The sequence below is a fragment of the Muscardinus avellanarius genome (assembly GCF_963383645.1).
Source record: "Muscardinus avellanarius genome assembly, chromosome: 1".
NCBI classification, from domain to species: Eukaryota; Metazoa; Chordata; class Mammalia; order Rodentia; family Gliridae; genus Muscardinus; species Muscardinus avellanarius.
The window spans coordinates 189,432,594-189,456,626 of NC_137786.1; the positions used below are offsets into that span (position 1 = coordinate 189,432,594).

General features: G+C 41.8%; 1 protein-coding gene across 1 annotated transcript in view; it reads left to right on the forward strand.

Annotated features, from left to right (window-relative positions):
• Positions 1-24,033, forward strand: part of SPON1 (spondin 1) — a gene marked incomplete at both ends in the record, with an annotated part of 300,161 nt that overhangs the window by 109,614 nt on the left and 166,514 nt on the right. The window contains one exon of the mRNA XM_080707718.1: positions 19,758-19,831. Within this exon, the coding sequence (XP_080563844.1) occupies positions 19,758-19,831 (74 nt within the window). The remainder of the gene's footprint in view (positions 1-19,757; positions 19,832-24,033) is intronic.

Genomic DNA, 24,033 nt, shown 5'->3' on the forward strand with positions numbered 1-24,033 from the left:
CCTCCTGTATCAGCCTTCTAAGTACTGTGATTACAGGTATGCACCATCATGCCTGGCTCCTTCCTTCATTTTTTAATTCATCTCTGAAAGTACTTTCTATGAGGAAGACTAGAAAACAGGACAAATTGTGCCCAGATTTTGTGGATTACATATGGACTCATGCTATTGTTTAGAACCCTAGGGGGTCCAAGATGACAGTGGCTTGCCCCTGATGAGCTCCTGTCACACAAGGAGAAGGTCAGATGCCGCAAAAGAGGTGCAGGCAATGAAAAGGAGAAGCACAAGTCAACTCCAAGAGTGACTTGGACTTGGGAAAGTAGAAAGCCTGGTGCAGTCAGCAGATGTCTTCCACAAAGAAAGCTCTGTCTGTAGTTAGCCGCCTGCTGGCGGACATACCACCAGCCTGCTGGTCCCAACGTTGTGGAGGGATTTTGAATGTAGCCCCTGTAGTTCCTTTTGAAGACAATGATTGCCATCACTTGCTTGTACTAAAGCGCACAGCACAGGCGTCAGTGGCCTTCATGCAGTGGGAGGTGTTTCATGTCTCGCTGTTTTCTGATTGTCCTGTACTCTGGGTGGTATTGCTAATAGCGAGTTCCTGCTTCTTGCCAAACTGTCAACATATGGTAGACACTCACAACTATGTGTTGATAGAAAAGAGTCAAATTATGGGTAAAGTCAATCTAGTGAAAGCACATCAAGTCAACACCTACAGTGGCTCCGGTGTGAAAGGCACCAGGCCAGGTGCTACAGTGGCCACAGGCACGGTAGGTCCCTGTTCTCTGAATGCTCAGGATTCAGGCAGAAGTACAAAATGTAAACACAAAATAAGTCCAGGGGCAATACGAGTTATTAGAAAGTTAATGCAAATATCAAGAGTAACAATGCTCCGATACCAATTGAACAGTAAGGGTAAATCACATTCTAGAAGTCCAGTAGAGGAACAGGTTGCTGCTGATTATCCTGGTCAGTGAGGCTTTGGGGAGGAGGAAAGATGGTGACAGAGGAGTGTGATGTCACTGGTAGAGAGGAGTGAAAAGTGAATGCTTGGTTTACTGAGTAGCACATGTCAAAGCCAGGAGGGGACGTCTGACCCATTTCTGTACACAGTGAGGGGCAGAGCTGAGTTCAGTAGGCGAGAAAATGGTATATTAGTCCGTTTTCTACTATTATAACAAAATAACCCAAGACTGAGTAGCTTATAAAGAAAGGAGATTTATGTAGGTAATGGTTTGGGAGGTTCAAGGGCATAGCAACTGATGAGGGGCCTTTTGGCTGGGATGTAAGGCAGATGATGGCATTGTGGTAAGCCATCCTGTGAGAGGGAGAGATTGTACAGCAAGACAAGAAGCCAGAGAAATACTGGGTCCCACAAGAACTACTTTAGCCCTTTCCCATCCACCCCCAGGGATGTCGCACTAGGCTCTACCTCTTAAAGCTCTCACCACCTCCTAACACTGCCACCCTGGGGGCCAAGCTTCTGACACATGGGCCCTTGGGGGACAAGCCTCTTCCAAAACAGTAGCAGTTCATCAGATCTGTACCCTAGCGTTCAGGATGGTAGGTGTGTAGCCAAGAGTTTGAATGGCAATCTGTAAGACAGGAGCCTTTGTTTAGAAAGGCCCTGCTGGGTACCAGACCCTATGCAGAGACAGAACAGGGATGGAGGGCATTTAGATATGGGGCCATCGCTGCCTAATAGTCCATGAAGAGAAGTGATAATATGCTAGCTAGTTCATCTTATGTCAGAGTCTAGGTAAACTGGATGGGTTGGCAAGAAGACTGGACACTTAGGAGGGGCTGCCATAGTTACCCAGGAACTCCTTCATTTAATCTTCCACGTGTATCCTTCTTTAGAGTATGGGTGGAAAAGACTAGGGTCATTACTAATAAGCAGAAAAATAGCAACTTCTCATAAAGAACAGCTGAGATTACAGAATCTCTCCCTGGTGCAATGCTCACACCTAGAGTCTTGCATTAGGTTTCTATGTAATTCTTTGGGGACCTCAAGAACACTGTAAAAGCCATCCATGGACCACAAATCCTTGGCTAAAAACGATGACCACCCTCCCGGCCCCCAGCCCAGCCAGAGGAACAGGCATCTCCCAGCCCCAGTGCTGAGTCCTACTCTTGCTCAGAATACTCACTGTGGAAACCCAGGACACAGGGAGGCTCTCTGAGAGATGAAAAGAATGGCGAGTGGCCTTGCCCTGTCACCTGGGTTGTTGCCTTGTATTTGAGGGGACAGTGTTTGGCTGCCAGCCCTAACTTATAGGAAGCCACCAGCTAGCAGGTAAACTGCATGAGGTATCACTAATCACAGGCTTAACAATATCAAAGAAACAGTGGGTCTATCAGTTGTCCCTGGGCTAGTAATATGGAAGGGGAAGCAGCCAGGGACAAGTAAAGTGGGATGATCCACAAAGACCATGAAGCCAGCCAGAGGGAGCCTATGAGGCCACAGTGTTCCTCTTCCTCAGCGGCCAGCGATGATGTGATTACACCCACGCCTTGCTGTGCCCAAGAGGCCTCTGCACAGTGGAGCACCCAGGAAGCCGGGGAGCAGCGCCTCACTTTCTATTTCTTGTTTTCCAGCTGAGACAGGTTCTATTTTGGATCAGAGCTTAGTCTGGAGAAAAAGCAGTTGAAGCCATGGGTGCTCGGAATAGAAATTTAACCTTAGTCTTTAGAGAGGGGGAAATGCGTATATATTAGTTGGAAATTTTATTAACTAGAATGACAGTCACATCCTTTCCCGTATCTACTATCAAGCATTCCTGATCTAATTGTGGTTCTTAGGCTTTAGAGGCTCAGGAACCTCTTTGAGAAGCAGATAAAAGCTACAAATTCTTACTTTGAAAAATGCACTTGAAAGCTGGGTGCGGTGGCTCATGCCTATAATCCCTGTGGTTGGGAGGCTGAGACAGGAGGGTCCCACGTTCGTAGCCAGCCTCAGCAATCCCATGAGGCCCTCCATAACTTAGTGAGACCTTATTTCCAAAGAAAAAATAAAATAGGGCTGGGGATATAGCTCAGAGGTAGAACACCTCTGGATTCAATAATCATATTCCAAAAGGTTGAATCACAAGCTAGGGCTGATTGAAAAATAAACATCATTTTTCAGGAGCATCAAAACTTTCATTCCTGTATTCTTAGTGAAAAAAAACAAATTTTTACCTAATGGTATATGTTAGATATGGCCTTCAACCCAGGTTGAAATACCACAAAAGAGAGAAAGAAGAAAGAAGAGAGAAAAAGAGAAGGAAGGGTGGAGGGGAGGGGAGAAGAGGAGAGGAAAAGAGAATACATTTGAACATATCACACAAAATCTCATCATTCTAAAACCTGTCTTCGAACCCCACAGTCAGACTCCCAAGTTCAATAAGCCTTAGCTGGATCCCCCATTAGGTTCCAAGGGTGCTGTGACGATTAAGACACATTCCCCAGGCTGGAAGGGGCCTCGTGTCTCAGCCTCCCAAATGCTGGGATTACAAGCATGCACCACCATGCCCGGCCATTATTCATGTGTTCTTAACCAGAAACAAATTTTGTTTGTTCTAATGGTATATGTGAGATATGGCCTTCAACCCAGATTCAAAGATGAGACATTTATCTCTTGGCAAAGTTAAAAAATGCTTTGGCTAATTTAAACTAGAGAGAAAACCATCAAGGCTCAAAAGATGTTGAAAGCAAATTGAGAATTTAGTTTAAAACAATTATAGAAACTGAGAAATGAACCTGTTTCTACCCAGAATTGCCTGTTAGAGCTCCCACAACTGGGACTTTGTCCTACAATCTATTAATTTTGTTTCATGTGTTTACAGCCAGTGATCTAGCAGGTGCCCCTAAGGATTTCTACTGTTTCTTTGGTCTTTGCTTACAGGCGTGTCAGAGCTACCCCAAAGAATAAAAGGATTATTTCCCCTGCCTGTGTTTCCTATCAGACTTCTGCCATTCCCCCACCCTTTACAGCCATGTCTGTCTTCAGACTGGAGTGTATACTTGAAAGCCTGTGCCAGCAAATGGCAGTGGAACCTCCTGGTTTCTAAAACCAAAGCCGTCTCCTAAGGCCTCATCCATAGTCGTCCTTCTAGGAGTCTCTTCTGATCAAAGCATCCCTGCCTTCCTCCGGGACGCAGCCTCTTGACCTGATGTCTGGGACTGCACAGTACCAGGATCCTCATCCCTTCCAAACTGCCCATTTCTGTTCTCACATTACTTTATTCACACCTCTTTCCATCAATTAGGCATGCTATGGAGGGCAGTATTTGTTAGAAAACTTGACTACTGATGGCTTCAACAAAAGAGAATTATTTTTCTCATGTAATAAGAAGACCAGAGGTCCATGGTTGCTGGTATTGTTTCAGCAGAAATGATGTGAGGGCTAGTGTATTTGTGATATTTCTCAGCCTTCTCCTCATGGTGGCCGCCTGGCTGTCTTGCTTTGTATATCATGTTTGTAATTAAGGCTGGAAAAAGAGGATCAGGCCAGGATGAGCGTAAATTCTTCTTTTTAAAAAGCAAAACTTCTTCACAAAGTCTGTCCTCCATTCTAAAACCTCCATTTATTTTACTGAGGCCATATATAAGTCTCAAATGCCCCCTTCCTAGCTGCAAGGGAGTCTGGGAAAGCAGGAGGAGCTATCATGACCTGGTTCTACCTTCAAAGACAATGACATGGACAGCAGAAGGAATGGATATTGTTACACTCCAGTGCTTGCTATTCAGTATTCTCATTCATCAGACTTCTCATCTCTCCTGCAGCCTGTCAGCTTCTTAGAAGCACACACCCTGTGTCTTCATCTCTGTACCTCCACGTCCTAACACAGCTTTGTGGCACCTTGTTAAATAAATTCATGTGGGAGCGAAAGTCTGGTTTTAATGTCTCAAATCTCAATTAATTCTATTAAAACACAATCCGGTTTTATTTTCTTTTACGTCTCTTTAATGATACAAAAATCAATCCCTTGTTAGTTTTCCATTGGACTGAGTATGGGGATAGATTTTAAAATGCTAGAGAAAGAGTATTGACAAGATATATGATAAAGATGAGGTCTGAAATTGAACAATAAATGTTTTTTTTCCAAAATGGCGACTGAGGGACACAGCACCTCTCAGTAGCTGAAGTAAATAAAGTTTAAATACGGAGAAAGCAGTGTCTAAATCAACAAAACAAATACATACCAGGAACCAAAACACATCCTGGTACCTCGGCGGAACCCTGAACTTGAACAAGAAGAACAAAGATCGGACACGGGACCTGCTGCAGATACAATCTGACCGCGGACCAGAACGCTGAGCCGCGGGCTGCTTTGGCAGCTGTCCAAGGAGCTGCCTGCCCGATATTTCCACGGCAAGATAATCCGGGAATAAAAACGGACTTAGGACCGCATCCTAAGCAGCGAGCAGCACCCACCAGAACTCTGTCTGCCCACCAGCGACCGGATCACATCGGCACAGAGACTCACACGGATTCCTGCACCAAGACAGGTACCTGAGGGCGCCCTAGTAACTGGGGTCCTAGCGTGTGCGCAGTCGCAGTCTCAACCCCCCACCACGGGCTCAAGCCTCAGAGCACTCTCCTCGCGCATCCTGCCTGTCCCCTACTAGTAATCAGTGCCTGTACACTGTCCTCCTAAATTGGAGCCTGCTTCTGTGGCTAACCCCTGCTACCTTGCCAGAGCCTACCCTCCAGGCTGCAAAAGCACTGGGAGACCCGGAAATCTCCTTGGGGCACCCCCAGCCTCTACGTCCCGCGGGACGCAGAGACCATTGCTGGACACCGCACACTGGACCCTTGAGCACCTACCCTGCACCCCTGGCCCACCGCGGGGTATTCCCAACCTCCTGGTAGCCAGATGCTTAGTTCTAAGTGAGAACACAGCTCAATACACCTTGGAAGAACATACCAGCAGCAATAGACAGCTGCACCCACTCTCACTAGGGTCCAGTATTAACAGTGCATCCAGCCTGCACTCTTGGAATAGGCAGAGCTCTGGCAGTAAGTGTGGCCACCCAGGAACCAGCATTCATTTGCCCAGGGCACATCTTGGGACCACACCGGCTAGCCCAGCTGGAATTTCCAGAGACACAAGAAAATCCATCGGGCCACAAAATCTGCTCAGGACCTCAGGGGGAAGTTCCAATTACACTTTAGTCACTCTCCACCCCTGCTGTAGGGAAGCACAGGCTGGAGGCGAGGGTGGTGAGTGCAGATGTGCTGACCACAGGTTAGAATTTCGCAGAATCTGTGAACTGTACAGAATCAAATAACAGTGAAACCAGACACCCGGACACATAAACCTAAAGCAGCTAAAGGAGAAAAAGGTGTCCAAACACCCAGAGTGACTTAAGAAGATAAAAATAGAGTACAAAGAAAACTAAGAGACATTGGACGGTATCCTGAAAGCTACCAAGCAATCAGATACGCACATATTATATGGACCTGACCCCATATGCGTAAATAAGGAGGACTGTTTGTTTTACTTTTAATGTGGATGTTATGTTTTCTTTTGCTTTTAAAGTGCTTTTGTTTTAGTATGGTTATTGCTGATTTCTTTTTTTTCTTCTTTTAATCCAAACTTCTCTTACTTTAACTTGTTGTTTTATATATATATACATTGGATAGTTTGCCTTATTTTTTTATTTCACACGGCTGCTAGTTCCTTTTATTTTATTCCTCTTCCTTTTTCCTCTCTCTTCCCTTTTCCTTCCTTTTCTTTCATTCTCCTCCTTTGATTGGTTTACCTTCCTTTTTCTTGGATTACATAATAGTCTTGGTATCTTGAGGGGATTCTTTTTTTTTTTTTTTTTTTTTTTTTTTTTTTTTTTTATGTCTGTCTGCTCCTACCAGCATCCCTATTTACAAACCTTCCCACACTAACCTACATACATTTCTCCCCCAAAACTTTTCCCCATAATATACCTCATGGTTTAAAACTCAAAGTATTTTTTATATCCATAACTACTCTACTAACAACAAGAGTCCTAGTAGTTAACTCTCTCTCATTCATAGCAAGTTATTACTTTATCATACTTAAAGTCCTTCTCAACCTAACATATCCTCCACCTAATCTGACTCCTTTACCCATCACCCCAGCTCCTCCCACATCACCCACTTTCAACACTGGAAAGGCTCAGCTGACTGGCCGATACTCCTAAACTCCTAATATTAAGATTTGACTAAACACATTACTCACGAACGATGGGTAGAAATCAGAAAAACAGGACAGAGAACACTGTAAATATGAGAACCAGGAGTTATGAAGAGACAGCAGAAATCACGAATACTGACCTACTAGAAATGCAAGAAGGGGAGTTCAGAATCTTGTTGTTCAATATGATGAAAGGTTTTAAAACAAGTATAGAGGAGGTTAAAGATGAAATAGAAACACTAAAAAAGAATCAGAAAGAGGTCTGGAATGAAATGAAAGAGGCAATAAGTGAAATGAAGACAGCAATAGAAAGAAACTCTGGAAGATTAGATGAAATGGAAAACAGAATATCAATATTAGAAGACAGTACATCCCAAACCGAAAACACAGTCAGCGATATACAGAAATCTTTACAGCAACAAAACCTAAACATCCAGCAATTATGGGATAATATGAAGCGCCCTAATTTACGGATAATAGGCATTGAGGAAGGGATAGAGGTACAGACCAAGGGCATATGTAATATCTTCAAGGAAATAATCTCAGAGAATTTTCCAAATATGGAAAGAGACTTGAATCTTCAAGTACAGGAGGCATACAGAACTCCACTGAGACAGGACCAAAGAAAAACCACTCCACGCCACATAATAACCAAATTGACCAGCATAGAGGCCAAGGAAGGAATCTTAAAAGCAGTGAGAACAAAAGGACAGGTGACATATAGAGGCAAAACAATAAGAATCACCCCAGACTATACAACCCAGGTCAGGAATGCTAGGAGAGACTGGTACGACGTGATTCAGACCCTGGAAGAACATAACTTCCAGCCCAAATTAATCTATCCAGCAAAACTACTATTCAAGATCAATGGGGAAGTCAAAGTCTTTCAGGATAAACAGAATCTCAAAAAATTCATGAATTCAAAGCCAACACTGGAGAAAATTCTTAAAGAAATAAATCATAAGGAAGAAAAAAGAAGCAGACTCCAGAATCAGAGAAGAGAGGAAGTTAATAAGTGGGCCATTTAAGTAAAGAAGAAAGATCACAACACCCAAGAGTAGACAGAACACAAAATGGCAGAAAACAAAAAGCATATTTCAATAATATCACTTAATGTCAAAGGACTTAACTCACCAATCAAAAGACATAGACTGGCAATGTGGATTAGGAAACATAATCCAAACATATGCTGTCTGCAAGAAACTCACCTCACAGCCAAAGACATTCACAGGTTGAAGGTGAAAGGATGGAAAAAGATATACCATGCCACCAGTGACCGAAAAAGAGCAGGGGTAGCAACCCTGATATCCAACAAAACAGACTTTAAAATAAAACACATCAAAAGAGACAAATCAGGGCACTTCCTTTTATTAAAAGGAACAATACACCAAGAAGATATAATGATAGTAAATATTTATGCCCCAAATGTGGGTGCAACCACATTCGTAAAACAAACCCTTCTGGACATAAGATCCCAAGTAGACCCAAATACAATAATTCTGGGAGACTTTAATACGCCTCTCACACCACTGGATCGATCTTCGAGGCAAAAGATGAGTAAAGATGCTTTAGAACTAAAGGAAACCATAAACCAAATGGACCTAATAGACGTTTTCAGAGTATTTCAACCAGGAACTACAGAATACACTTTCTTCTCAGCAGCCCATGGAACCTTCTCCAAAATAGATCACATCCTGGGACACAAAGAAAATACCAGCAATTTCAAAAAATGTAATATAATCCCATGCATCTTTTCAGACCACAATGGAATAAAAGTAGAAATCAACAACAGGAAACTCGAAAGAAAGTATTCAAATTCATGGAGAATGAATGATACACTACTAAATGACGAATGGGTAAGAGCAGAAATTAGGGAAGAAATAAAGAAATTTATGGAAACAAACGAAAACAGAGACACAACCCACCAAAACCTATGGGACACCATGAAGGCAGTACTAAGAGGAAAGTTTATCGCATTGAGTGCCCACATAAAAAGGATGGAGAACCACCAAGTAAAGAACCTAATGAAACAACTCAAGGATCTAGAAATTCTGCAACAATCCATTCCCAAAGCCAGCAGAAGACGAGAAATCATCAAAATTAGAGCAGAAATAAATGAAATAGAGAACAAAAAAACAATTCAAAGAATCAATAAAACAAAAAGTTGGTTCTTTGAAAAGATTAATAGAATTGATAAACCCCTGGCCAACCTAACCAAAAGAAAAAGAGAATCAACTCAAATTACCAAAATTAGAAATGAAAAAGGAGATATCACCACAGATAGTGAAGAAATTCAAAACATTATCAGAAACTACTTTAAAAATTTATACTCCAATAGATTTGAAAACCTGGATGAAATTGACAGATTTCTAAACACAGTTAACCTTCCTACACTCAACCAAGAGGACATAGCAAGCCTAAACCAACCAATAACAACCAAAGAAATAGAAACGGCAATAAAAATTCTTCCACCAAAGAAAAGCCCAGGCCCAGATGGGTTCCCAGCTGAATTCTACAAAACCTTCAGTGAACAACTAATACCAATACTTCATAACACGTTCCGGGAAATTGAAAGAGATGGAACTCTTCCAAATTCCTTCTATGAGGCCAGTATCACATTAATCCCCAAACCAAATAAAGATACCTCAAGAAAGGAAAACTACAGACCAATATCCTTAATGAACATAGATGCAAAAATTCTAAACAAAATACTAGCTATACGCATTCAAAACTATATCAAGAGAATAATTCATCACGACCAAGTCGGTTTCATCCCAGAAAAACAAGGCTGGTTCAACATACGCAAATCAATACATGTTATTCACCACATAAATAGAACCAAGAACAAAAACCACATCATCATAGCAATAGATGCTGAAAAAGCATTCGACAAAATCCAACACCCATTTATGTTAAAAACACTGCAAAAAATTGGGATAGAAGGAAAGTACTTCAACATCATCAAGGCAATATACTGCAAACCCAAAGCCAACATTATATTGAATGGGGAAAAACTGCAAGAATTTCCGCTACAGTCAGGAACAAGACAAGGATGCCCACTTTCACCTCTCCTTTTCAATATAGTCCTTGAGACTCTTGCTGCAGCAATCAGACAAGAGAAGGAAATCAAAGGAATCCACATAGGAAGAGAGGAAGTGAAATTATCCTTATTCGCAGATGACATGATCCTTTACCTGGAAGACCCAAAGAACTCAACCAAAAGACTTCTGGAGCTGATCGACAAATTCGGCAAAGTCGCAGGTTACAAAATCAACCTAAAGAAATCAGTGGCCTTTCTTTATGCCAACAACGAATCCACAATGAAGGAAACAAAAACAACAATTCCATTCACTATAACCTCAAAACCAATAAAATACCTAGGAATAAACCTAACCCAAGATGTAAAAGACCTCTACAACAAAAACTATAAAACATTAAAGAAAGAAATAGAAGAAGACCTTGGAAGATGGAAAGATCTCCCGTGCTCATGGATAGGCAGAATAAATATCATCAAAATGGCCATTCTGCCAAAACTGATCTATAGGTTCAATGCAATTCCCATTAAAATACCAGTGACATTCTTCAGAGACCTAGAAAAATCAATCATGAACTTCATATGGAGAAAGAAAAGACCTAGAATAGCCAAAGCAATTCTCAATAACAAGAAACACGCAGGAGGCATTACAATCCCAGACTTCAAACTATACTATAGAGCAATAGTAGTAAAAACAGCATGGTACTGGCACAAAAACAGATATACTGACCAGTGGATTAGAATAGAAGATACAGAAACAAACCCACACATCTTTAGTCAATTAATCTTTGACAAAGGGGCCAAACACATACGCTGGAGAAAAGACAGCCTTTTCAACAAGTGGTGCTGGGAGAACTGGCTAGCCATTTGTAAAAAGATGAATCTAAACCCCTATATCTCACCTAACACAGGAATCAACTCAAGATGGATCAAAGACTTAGAAATTAGACCTGAGACGGTGAAGTTAGTAGAGGAGAACATAGGTTCAACACTACAACATATTGGCACAGGCAGTAACTTTCTCAACAAAACCTCCAAAGCTCAGGAAATTAAAGCAAGAATAAACAAGTGGGATAACATTAAACTAAAAAGTTTCTTCTCCTCAAAGGAAACTATCAATAACCTAAAGAGGAAGCCTACAGAATGGGAAAGGATCTTTACCAGCCACCATTCTGATAGGGGGCTAATATCCAGAGTATACAAAGAGCTCAAAAGGCTCTACACCAACAAAACAAACAACCCAATCAAGAAATGGGCAAATGAACTAAATAGACACTTCACAAAAGAAGAGATACAAAGGGCTAATAGATACATGAAAAGATGTTCTTCATCACTGGCCATCAGGGAGATGCAAATCAAAACTACACTGAGATTCCATCTAACCCCAGTGAGAGTAGCAAGCATAAAGAAATCAAACAACAACAAATGCTGGCGAGGATGTGGGGAAAGAGGAACTCTTTTACACTGTTGGTGGGAGTGCAAACTAGTTCAGCCACTATGGAGATCTGTGTGGAGATTCCTAAGAAAAGTGGGAATAGATCCACCATATGATCCAGCTATACCACTCCTGGGTATCTTTCCAAAAGGGTTGAATTCAGAGAAATACAGCAACATATGCATACCTATGTTCATAGCAGCACAATTTGTAATAGCCAAAATATGGATCCAACCCAGATCACCATCAACAGATGAATGGATAGCAAAACTGTGGGAAATACACACAATGGAATTCTATTCAGCCATAAAGAAGAACAAAATTTTATCATTTGCAAGAAGATGGAAAGCCCTGGAAAGCATCATGTTAAGTGAGATCAGCCAAGCACAGAAGGAGAAGATACACATGTTTCCTCTAATATGCCCAAACTAGAAAACACAAAGGATACCAGTAGGACCCCAGATATTAGAGGGGAAATACTAGCTAAGTTTTAATGGAAAGATAGGAGAGGAGAAAGGCCGATCTTGATTAAGGAGCATCTTCACCTGAACATGTGTAAAATTATGAATAAGACATGGTTAACCTGGCCAACCATTGGTGGGGGGGGGGGAGAAAACGGGGGCGGGGGGAGAGGGCACCAAATATAGTGTAAATGTATACTATTTATGTTCAATAAAAAAAATTGTTAAAAAAAAAATAAAAAAAAAAAAAAAAAAAAAAAAAAAAAAAGAATTCCTACAGTAAAAAAAAAAAAAAAAAAAAAAAAAAAAAAAAAAAAGAAATTGAACAATAATGAGGGAAAATGGAAGCTTGTTATCCCCAGGGTCATTCTAAGAAGAAATAAACTGAGTGTTGAAACTAGTTTTCTGCTAATTTTTATTCAAATTGGAATCAGGGCTTAGTAGATGTAGCTATGTTCAATGATGTGAGTCAAGAGAAATCCGGCCAAGGCTGAGAATGGGTTGTAGTCTTGCTAAGAATCTAGCTTTCCTCTGATCCAGATTCTGATATTCACCTAAGCGGTGTGTGGTACGTACACTGTGTGGGGCTCAGCCCCAAGTCAGGTCTAGCTGTCTGGTAAGAGCACAGGACAGTGCTTCCCAGGCCCAAGGGTGGAGGATCTGCTGGGTTGTTGTTGTTGGTGGTGGTGGTGTGTGTGTGTGTATGTGTGTGTGTGTTTGTGTGTTGTTGTTGTTATTGCTGCTGCTACTACTGCAAAGCTTCTGTTCCTACCTCCAGATCTAGCCTCTGAGTCCAAAACCAGTGCTATTTTTCTGAGAAGCTTTTCCTGACTGACCTTGTTTCTACTAACACTTCCCCCAGCTCCACCTCCACCTTGTCTCATCTCAGCCAGAAATGGCCTTTCCATGTCTGTCAACAGAGCATATGTGCAAGGCTCTCTGATAGAAGGTTTCTATCAGGCTGTATGTTCCAGGAGTCACCATGGCCTATTCTGTCCTGGTTAGTGGCAGGATAGGCACAATTTCTTCAGAACAGCATCATGTGGCTTGCATCTAGCCCCAGTACACCATTTAACCAGTGGGTTCTGTCAGTGTCAGTATCCAAGTTCTATGCACTGTTTGTTCGTGGTGTTGGGGATGGAACTCAGGTGCATTCTACCTCTGAACTACACTCCTGGCCCTATTTTATTTTTTATTTTGAAACAGGGTTGCCCTAAGTTTCAGATGGTCTCACTAATTTACAGATGGTCTCACTAAGTTGCTGAGGGTCTCACTAAGTTGTTGAGGGTCTCACTAAGTTTCTGAGGCTAGCCATGAACCTGAAATCCTCCCCTCTCAGCCTCCCAAGTCCTGGGATTCAGTTCTACATATTATATTTAAGTTTTTGTTCTGTTTGCTTGTTTGTAACTGTACTTTAGTTTTGCAAAATGTCCCCATTGGAAGAAACTGTGGAGTACAATATCTCTTACACTTGCACAGGAATATATTATTATCCCAATAAAAAATCCCCAAAGAAACACATTCCTTGTCGCCCTCTGTCTTTTGCTTCAGTCCCTGGAATCACCCTCCCTCCTGCTAATCACTGAGGTCTCTGTGTGGGGCATCAGCGTGCTACATCCCTCTGTTTCCATTTTCTTCTCTTTAAAACAGTGTTAATATTAGTACCTACCTTGTAGAAGTTTAGTGGGGGGATTAAATGAGTTAATGTTTGTGAAGCATGTAGAAAAGTACTAAGTTATTAAATAAACAAAAAAATAAATAAACTATCTTGTGCTTAATCTTCTTTCTGCCATAAATCTAGTAAGTTACTAAGTCCTAGTAAATCTTCCTGGGACATGTCTCATGATGTCTCTGTCTACAGTGCTCTCTCCAGGCCTGTGTCTCCATCTCCTCCTCCTTCTCTTGAGGCTGAGCCATTGCAAGGCTGGCCATCCCAAGGCTGAGCCATCCCCCCTCTCTGCCTCCCTCTGCTCCTCCATTTTGGTGCTCACTGTTGATTTCCAGTTTTCTTTTTCTGTTTCTCTCTTTCCCACTGGAATAAGAGCTCCTGACTGGAAGGCACCATTTCTTATTCATCTTTGTATTCTCAGCTCCTAACAAAGTATCTGGCATGAAATAAATGCTCAATAAATGTTTGATGAATAGGTGATAACTAATCAGGAACAATCTCATGGCAGCTGCTAGCACTGCTTCTCCACAGTCATGGTTGGTAATTATATAAAGAGAGTCAGTCCTGAATCTACAGATTTATGCATTGCCCCCATGCAGAGATGGTGGCTTTACCCTGGGCAGTCATGGAGCCCTACAAATACATTTTTGCTTTTCTTCTCCCATGGGGACATTGTCTTGGGCTAGCATGATATCTGTTCACTTTGGGACACAGCTTCATTTCCTGAGATCCACCTACAGCCATATGAAAAGTGGACAAGAGCCACATCATGGCACACACCCGGCCCCTCTATACATGTGGGGTCACGGCCAGGTGGGCACTTGGCACTCTCATGAAGTGAAATGACACCGGAGCCTCAGCACCTGACTATGTTACCATTGCTTCGATGTCAATATTTTATCCCTGGATCCTTTCTTATTATTCTTTCATTGGTAGAAAGAAATAAACATTCTGGTTATAGACTGAACCACCTCTACGGAAAATATTCCTGAGATCAGAGAGAAATTTTATAAAACATTCCAAGAAATGTTCAGTAATAGGGAACTTACTGGAATTGGGGAAAAGGTTGGCAAATATAGTCTGGAGACCACAAAGCTAAGGTTCAGTTTGGCTGTTCATTATCTTTGTCTCAAGCAGCTGGCCAAAGTAGCATCATCCCTCCATAAGAGGAGACAGATCCGACATTAATTATAATGATAACTACTGTTTACTAAGCACTTATTATGTGCCAGGAACTTCACTAAGCACTGTCAGTTTAACAACAATGATGCTAACAGCCAACATATACTGCGTAGTGACTAAGTGGCATACGCAGGGTACAGGCTTCCACGGCTGACTCTGCATGGCAGCCACACAGCCACTGGGGAGCCAGGCATATTTTTTTTAACTTATTTCACAACCTGATCTCTCCCAAGTACTTCAATTTCTGATATCTCCCTCTCTCCATGCTTAGTAGCACTGGACAACAAGCCTATAACTTAGCAAATTCTAACTTTACCCTGATAGGCAAATTCCCCAAGGGAGAAGAACAGCAAATGAATGAACCCATTAGACAGAAAAAGGATCGAGCATTTTTAAGATTTGGGATGTGTTCCTGGAAATGTTAACTTTATGTTTAAGAGAAAGCTTTTGAGGTGATTAGTGAGTTGCTTAGAGCCTCAATATTCCACAGTTTGAGAAGCTAACATACTGACAAATCTAATTTAGATTTCCTTACATGCTCTCTCATGATAAGAGAGCATTCAGTCCATAAATGTTATGCAATAGGGCTGCCAAATTGCAACACAGAATGGGAGAAGATTTGTCATTTTGAAATGCTAAGGGAATTCTTACTAACCGCTTTCTCATCTTGTAAAACTATTATTTTTCTGAACTATAATATGATTTATAAGCCTCAGCTGAGTTTTATACTTTTGATGGGAATAGATGCAAAGTCAAATGCATTTTCTCAGAATATAAAATTCTCTCAGGAGTTGACCAAATGAGAAATAAAGAAAAGCATCTTCTACAACTAAGTGTCCCAAAGTCTTGGTCCCCACTGGCATATATGTAGGTAAATGTTCTAGCTGTGCTCAGCCCTCTTTCCAAGTCTACATGCTTTCCCTATCAGCCACTCCACATGCCTTAACACTAACCTGGGCCAGGGACCCCCCACATGCAGACTCCCATCCCCTCAAGACCTCTCCTGGATCCCAGGTCCCTCTGTCTGACAACCCACTAGACTGACCATCATCACATGCTACAGCCAAATTAATCTCAAAATCTCTCCTTTTCCCCAAACCCTACTCCTACTCTTTGAACCCCAGTATTGGAATGATGCCCATGCCTACAGCTAGAAACTTAGAATCTAGCACAGGAGACAGAAAAGTAAATAGACAATTACTTGATGGGTTCATAAGTGCTATGCTCAGAGAAACCCAAGAGGCTCTGGATCTCAGAGGAAGACACTGGTCAAGAAATCATCAGAAGGGAGAGAAATCTTCCTTGGATATGAGTTAGGTAAACGTGTGTGTGTGTGTGTGTGTGTGTGTGTGTGTGTGTGTGTGTGTGTTGGGGAATCATGAAGGCCTGGAGGTAGGTAGGGAGTGCAGCCTATCTTGAGGGTTCTGGAGGGATTAGGCAGAAATGAGGCTGAATCATGGGGTCTAGAGAAGAATAAGACTCATGTCCCCATTGGATCCATCCCACAGGGTTGGAAATCCAAGGGGTGTGCTACAGAGGGCCGGCCGAGCTCAGCCTTGTCATGGGACACTTCAGGTGATTGGGACGCAGGTTCTGGGGAGACCCACCACAGTCTCAGCTCTCCACAGTACACTCCAGGAGATGCTGCATGAATCCAAGGAAAATCAATTGGGGTAACATTTCATAATGGCACTTCACAGAGCAATTGCATTCTATAGATGTAGTCACCTTTAATCCTTCCAACCCCTTTGAGCAGAAGACAGTCACGGGCTTTGGAGTTCGCTAGGAGGAACTTCAAACCCTGGGAAACTTACTGAGCATCCTGTATCTTCTCACCTGTAAGATAAGGGTGAAAGAGTCACAAACCTTCATCCAAATCCCTCAGAAAACAAAGCATTTCATTATGATCTCTAAATGTGAACAAAATTGATGTAAACCAACATTTTGTTGCTGATTGTTGATTAGTTTGGCTATGGGGGTATCAGGGGTATATGTGCCATCTTTCTAATATCTGAAAAATCCTGAATTTAAAAGCACATCCAGCCCAAGCGTTTTGATTTTGGATGAGAAATTTGAGAACCTGTAATGCAAGTGTGTATGTGTGTGTGTGTGTGTGTGTGTGTGTGTGTGTGTATTTCTGTGTCTTTGTGTGTGTATATATATATACAATAAACACACAGCGTATGTTATGTAAGGTAATACATAAAAGTTATATAAGGTAATATATATAAAATGCCTTCTTAGTATAAACTGACACATAATAAGGGTCCAGAAATGTCAATGATTATTTAAAAAGAGAGAGTGGGCTGCGTTCAATTTTATAAAACCTTAAAAGGCAAAAAGAGTTGAGACAACATATAGGAAATACATGTTTTCCATCTCTGGTCCCCCCAAGATTTTACAGTCATATTTTTCAAAAGTTGGGGAAATTGCTTGTTACAACCACACCTTTAAACTGTAGATATTGCCATTGTCTTTCCATTCAAAGTATATGTTGCATGTGCTAGTGAAGGTGGGAGAGAGCGATTCTGGGAGACGAAACAGCCAGCGAGGGCATGGTAGAGTGGAAGAAGTGGCCAGGCAAAGAGGAAGGATGTCAAAAGTCTGGGGTCCAGAGAGCTTGGCACAGAGTGAACACAAATGAAGCCAGGGCTTATACGTTCTAAAAGGGCTTCGGATGCCATGTTTGTATTTCACCCTGTAGATAGTGGTCTTCACTTTTTTTTTTTTTAGCAAGAAAACTTTGTGGAAACAAAATTTGATTTGCATGGGACTCTGCACACTGCAGCCACACGCCAACCCATTTTTATTCTGTGGCCCAAGTGCTCTTTTCAAAGAGCAAATCTGATCATCTCAGTCCTCGGGGCATGCTCTTCAAAGATAGCTCATTAAACCTGGAGTAAATGCCATCTCCCTGCAGGCTCTGGGTGGTGTGGCTGTGCCCACCCAGCAGCTCATCTCTTGTACCTCTGTGTGTTCTTCAATGAGCCCCCGTCTCTCCCCACCCCAGGGATTTCATAAAGAATGCCCTCCCATTCTTTTCCCTCCCACCTGCCTAACCAGCTCCAAGACTTCCAGATTCTGTCTGGGGGGAACCTTTCCCAGCGAGGTCAGACCTACCCTGTGCTTTGTGGACATCTTCACTGTAGCACTGAATCACAATTGAGTTAAATCATTGGCTGTGGGTTTGGTTATTTGATGTTTTCCCCTACTGTGCTGTAAACTCTGAGCCTGCGAAGTGGCCCCATCTGTCTTGTTCATGACAGTGTCCTCAGAAACTCCCTCAGTGCCAGCCGCTAAGCAGGCCTCCAACAATGATGTGTTGAAAACACACCAATAAATACAGCAGGAAGACAGTGGAGGCAGAAGCTGCTGCGGTTAAACCAAGGATGGGGCCTTTGGTTGGAGCAAGAGTGTGGGGCCTGGAATGCTCCCCACTAGGCCCAGTCCTTGCCCTCTGCAGGGGTCCCCCAGGCACAGGACAGAACTGTCTGAAGGCACTGTTGTAGATGGGGTGCTCTGGCTCACCAAAGCCTTTGTTACTTGGCTTTGGGCTGGAGATGAGTATTATTGTCTTGGACTAAGGAAACTTTTCCACTTAATGGTCAACAGAATGGATAAATGATCAAAGTAGCTTTGGGTAGACAGGAAGCATATTTCTTTCATTTATTTCAACATCTCATCTCTCTGGGGTGGAGAAAGATTGTAAAAGACATCTGTAGACCGGTCTGAATCGTATTCTTTTGTGCAAGCCTGGATGTAGAATAGATATTTCTCTGGAAAGTCATCTTGGCCTTGGCCCAGACCATCAGGAAGATTGCCTGCGTTCTCCACAGATCCCTGTACACACAGGCTTGTTTCTGGGACTGGGATCATGTGACACAGGGCAGATCTTGTGACTCTTAACACTTACTCAGTGTGGTCAGCTATAATGGAGTCGAGGGATGCCTTTATCTGTTAAATAGGGCGAATCGAAGTGAAAATTACCTTTTGATTGAGTAGCATTGCTGGAGAAAATCGATAGAAATGGCCTGAGATTTATTGGCACCATCTCAATTTTAAGTGTTGTAGACTTTCAAATTACTGGAACACTGGGTTTCGGGATTCAACCTCTTCGAGGCCAGCTGAAAATAAACAACACGGTGAGTTAAAGGAGAAGTAGCATTTCTGTGCAATCCCAGATTAAAGAGAAAATATGTGCTGACCAAAAGTAAGCCATTTTTCAACCTCAAAATATGCTTTCCCGATTCTGAGAGCCCGTGTTTGACATGTTTAAGAGAGAGCTATCACAGCCGGAGTTGTCTTTGTTCAGAATGTAGGAGACAGTTTTGTCTAGACTTTTAGGAAAGATATAGAATGACATTTTCAGAACAAATCAAAATATATTTTTAAATTCCTTTTTTCCCTTCAGGAAGAGATTTGACATGCTTCTATAATTTGAATTGGGTTGATCCATAAATGGCCTCAGTAGTTTAATAGGAAGAGTGGAGTAGAATGAACCATTGAAAACGGGGTTGGAAATGCCATTAGTTCCCTTTCTTACCTTACTAGTCATATTACCACCGAGAACTCAGTAATAATATTGAATGGGTTCTAGGCACATGCTAAGCTCTTGATATATATTTTCTTATGGTTTTCACAGTAACACCACGAGGTAGGTATTATTATTGTGTTGATTTTTGGATAAAGAAACTAAAGGCCAGAGAGCCAGAGTGACTCACCTAGAGCCACACAGCCTTGTGGCCAGGCCAGGACCACATGTGGCTGATCCCCCAAGCCTACCCTACCTATGTGACTCTGTCTATGTCCTCTTTCCACACAGGGCCAGCATCGTACAGAAACGCATCATTTATTTCCAAGATGAAGGCTCTCTGACCAAGAAGCTTTGTGAACAAGGTAGGTCTGCACAGCTGGGGAGGGGCAGATAAATGGAAGGGGGCTCATTGGGTCCAAGCATCCCGCCACAGGAATTAAGACGATCGGGCTTTCAGAGTCCCTCTGAGTTCTGCTTTCTCACGGAGCTCCGATTTTTAATCTGGCTGTGTGCTGTGGATAATTGGATCCGCCTTAAGCTCTAATTACTCAGCTTGATTCCCTGGGTAGGAGATAATGTACCTTATATTGGTGTCGTCTTCTTATTTTTGTGAAACAGTGATTATTCTGGAGAGGTTCCTTGGAATAATTCACAGGACTTAATTAAGGAATGCACAATCATGTACCTTAAAAAAAAAAAAAAAGCCTGTACTGGTTCTCTGGAAAAATCACCCTTAAGAACTTCTGTGGCATCTGGACAGCAAGAGGAATTTCTCCAGGGAAGACCAGCAGGGTATGGGGATGCCAAAGGGGGCACTGACCCAGTGGTTACATCATATTTAAGACTCATGCTTAGATATGTAAGCTTATAATTCCCCTCTTCTTGTACTGAAGGCATTTTAACCAAGCTCACAAAGACCAAGTAAGAAGTTAAAGACCAGGGAAGTTAGAGCAGGATCTGGATTCAAATGGGTTTGAATCTGCCTCTGCCCTTTCTAGCCATATGATTTAACCTAAGTAAAATAGCACGGGGCCTCCTTGGCACATAGTAAATTATGTCTACATAAGTGTTCACTATTTTTAGCTATATCTTGAAGCTTATTCATTAATCTACTATACAAATAAGACCTTGACCATCTAAATGTGACTAGAAATCCTTGGATAACTAAATTAAAAATAGAAATGCTCTATAATTATAACAGCTAACTATTCTCATTTCTATTCATTTCTGTAGAATTTTTATTTGCACTTAAAGCAATTCATCTTTTGAGAAAAAAATAATCCTCTCTGATTCTAGCAAATCATAAGTTACTAAGAACAGTTGATAAACATCCTCTGAGGAAAATAATAATAGTAACTGATATTGTTAAGCACTCGCTCTGTGACAGCACTATTCCAAGCACTTCATATACATTAATCATGTAATCTGCACCAAAACTCAGTGGGGTAAAGAGTATTATTTCATCTCTATTGTATGGAAGAGGAGCCTGAGAAACAAATAAATGGTTAAAGAGCTCCTTCAGCATCACACGGCCGGTGGCAGAGGGCAGGGTTTGGCAGCAGGAGTCAGTCCCTCAATGGCCGCCCTTCCGTCAAAGCAACCACTTCCTCTTTCAGTATCATCACCTTTGCAGAATAAGGCATCATCTCCCTAGAGATGAGCTGGGACAAAAGGAAGTCCTTGTGGAGACAGGTTGGATGCTCTGCCATACCTGCCATCAGAGAGCTGAAGACTGTGGGCCCTGCTTCTGGCCAGTTTCCCGGTGGGCACCACCACATGGGGCTTTGAGGCTTTTTTTCCCCTGTGTGTGATGGACCAAAGGTTCACTCAGTTGTTCTCCAAACAGAGAGCATCTCAACCCTTAAGGCTTTTGGTTCCTAAATGACAATCCCATTTCTTCCCTCTAGGAATGGAGGGTTATGGGGCATCCAGGTTTGGAGTTTGAGTGTTCTCCATCACACATTTATAGGCCTTCTTTTGCTTTCCTCTCCCACGAATGGCTAATCACAGCTATCAGAGGACAGCCTTATTTCCAGAATTTTGAGGGTTTTTAAGAGATAATTCACTGAGAACCCCCCCCCATGTAATATAAGAAATCAATTAAAGAGCACATTCCAAAACCTCAGTTTTTTGTCGGTACTGGGGATGGAACCCAGGGGCATTGTGCCTTCGAGCCCTATTTTTTATTCTTTATTTTGAAACAGGATCTCACTGAGTTGCAAAGGGCCTCACTAAGTAGCTGAGGCTGTCCGCAAACCATGATCCTCTTGTTTCAGCCTCCTAAATGCTGAGATTACAAGCATGTGCCACTACGCCTGGCCCCAAAACCTCAATTTTGACATTGTGTGAAATCTTGTCAAAGATATGAATGTGTATTCTCTAGATATAGTGCTAATAAAATGGCATGGCTAATATTTAGTTGTTTTTCCTAGACAGAAATACTATCAAAAAGACTAATCAGGCATCTATATTGCAAAGTCCTCTTGCCAGTAGAAACTTGATGGACCAAAAAACAAAACTAACAACAACAACAACAACAACAACAACAACAACAATAACACTTAGCTATAGTATCATGGTATAGCTGTAGGTGATATGAGACAGACGACCCCTGAGGAAATAGTTAACAAAGTAGACCACCCTAAGAAAATCTATAAAATGTAAGCAGAGAGCAAAAGGGTTTTTTAAATGTGTCTGATGGCATAATTATCTCCAGCTCTTTCATTAAGGCCTCTATATTCTTTGTTTCCTTGTTAAATCAAATCTATCAGGAAGAGAACAGTGAAACTTGGATCTATTTTCCCCCAATTGAAGAAAGCCATTATTTTATATGGAAATAATTAAGAGGCATATGGATAAAAAAATAGACATCATTATTTTTAAAAGCAACATAAACATTAAGTTACCATTAAGAACAGAGAAACATAAAATATTCAAAAAGGTCACCTATAATAAACATCTACATACTCTAATACAATGTTATAAACAAAGGATAGAAACAAAGAGGATGGAGAATAAAGGAAAAAGCAGAGAGAGATGGGAGCAGGGAAGGGATAATGAGAAAATGGAAAAGAGAACAAAGAATTCCAGACAGAGGAGAAGGAAGCCACCTGATTAAGAGTAAGAGAAAAGGAGACTCAGGCTGCACTCCACGTTACCTGCATCCACAGCCGGCCGTGGTCCTGTGGGGAGTACGCTGATGCTTGTTATCACACTCTGAAAACCTAGTTCATTATCAACTGGCTTTTCCTCAGTAGGAAACAGTTGTTATTTTCAAACCAGAAATTTAATTTTTAGATGGAAGCTTATTTTCTTTTAGAATTCTAGAAGGTTTATTATAAAAGCATTTCTTTAAATTCTTGGAAGTATCTTTAACTTTACCCTTGGAATCTGAAAGCCCTTTAAATAAGTAAGGTAAAGCTACCAATTAGCCTTATTTGGGGTCTTCCAGAGATTATGACTGCTTTGTCTAACCATGCCTGGTAGTTAAAATCGAAAACCCCCTTGTATCTCCTAATTCAGATTCCCTTTTGCAAAACTAACGGGTATTTTTTACAATATACTTGATCATAATGATAATGCAGAAGGACAAAATCTTCAGGAGTTACTGGTTTATGCTATCTTTCTTAAAATGCATTCAACAAGGCTTGTGTCTTAATGATCAAAGTGGCTCACGCAGGAATCCAAACCCAGCTTCATGTACATGTGGCAGTGGGTAGCTTGCTCCTAGGCATAACACTCTGGCCTCTTCTAGGGGTACAAAATGTAGCCAAACAAAAATGTCTACACTGTGTGGTTGCATTCCTCTTCTGTGGGGCCATTTGGAAACCCTGGAACTATGGAGATGTGGGGGGGGGAGAGAGAGAGAGAGAGAGAGAGAGAGAGAGAGAGAGAGAGAGAGAGAGAGCGAGAGAAGGAAAGAAACAGGGTCTCACTAGGTTGATAAAAGTCTCACTAGTTGCTGAGGCTGTCCTCAAACCTTCAATCCTTTTGTTTCAGCCTCCCAAGTACAGGAATTATAGGCATTTGCCACCATGCCCAGTATAGAGATAATTTTTTAAATGCAGCATTTCTCATTTGGGAAAAGCAAAGAAGAAACTGAAAGGTTTTATCCCCTTGTTGTTTATGCAGGCATATCCACAGTAAATCTTTCCTAGAATACCAGAGTACAGAGATTAAGGGTATGGGCTCTTGACTCACAACGGCCTGGGTGCCAAGTTCTGTGTGCATTACTCACTAACCCCTTGACCTTGAGCAAGTGGCCTAATAGGCTTCCGTTTACTGCTCTCCAAAACAGGGACAATCAAAGTACTTACTTCCAAGGATTGTTAGGGTAAATGAGACAATATATGGAAAAGGATCAGCACATACAAGAAGTCAATAATTTGTAGTCATTACTACTGGGCCATACTTCAGCCTCCATTCTAGAACCTGGAATTCACTTCCACCCACCACTGATTTTGCATGATTACACCCAATGAACCCAATTAATTCTGAAAAGAATAATTTGCAAAATGCTCTTTCTGACATTTTTTTATACTTTCTTGCTGTTCTTTGTACAATA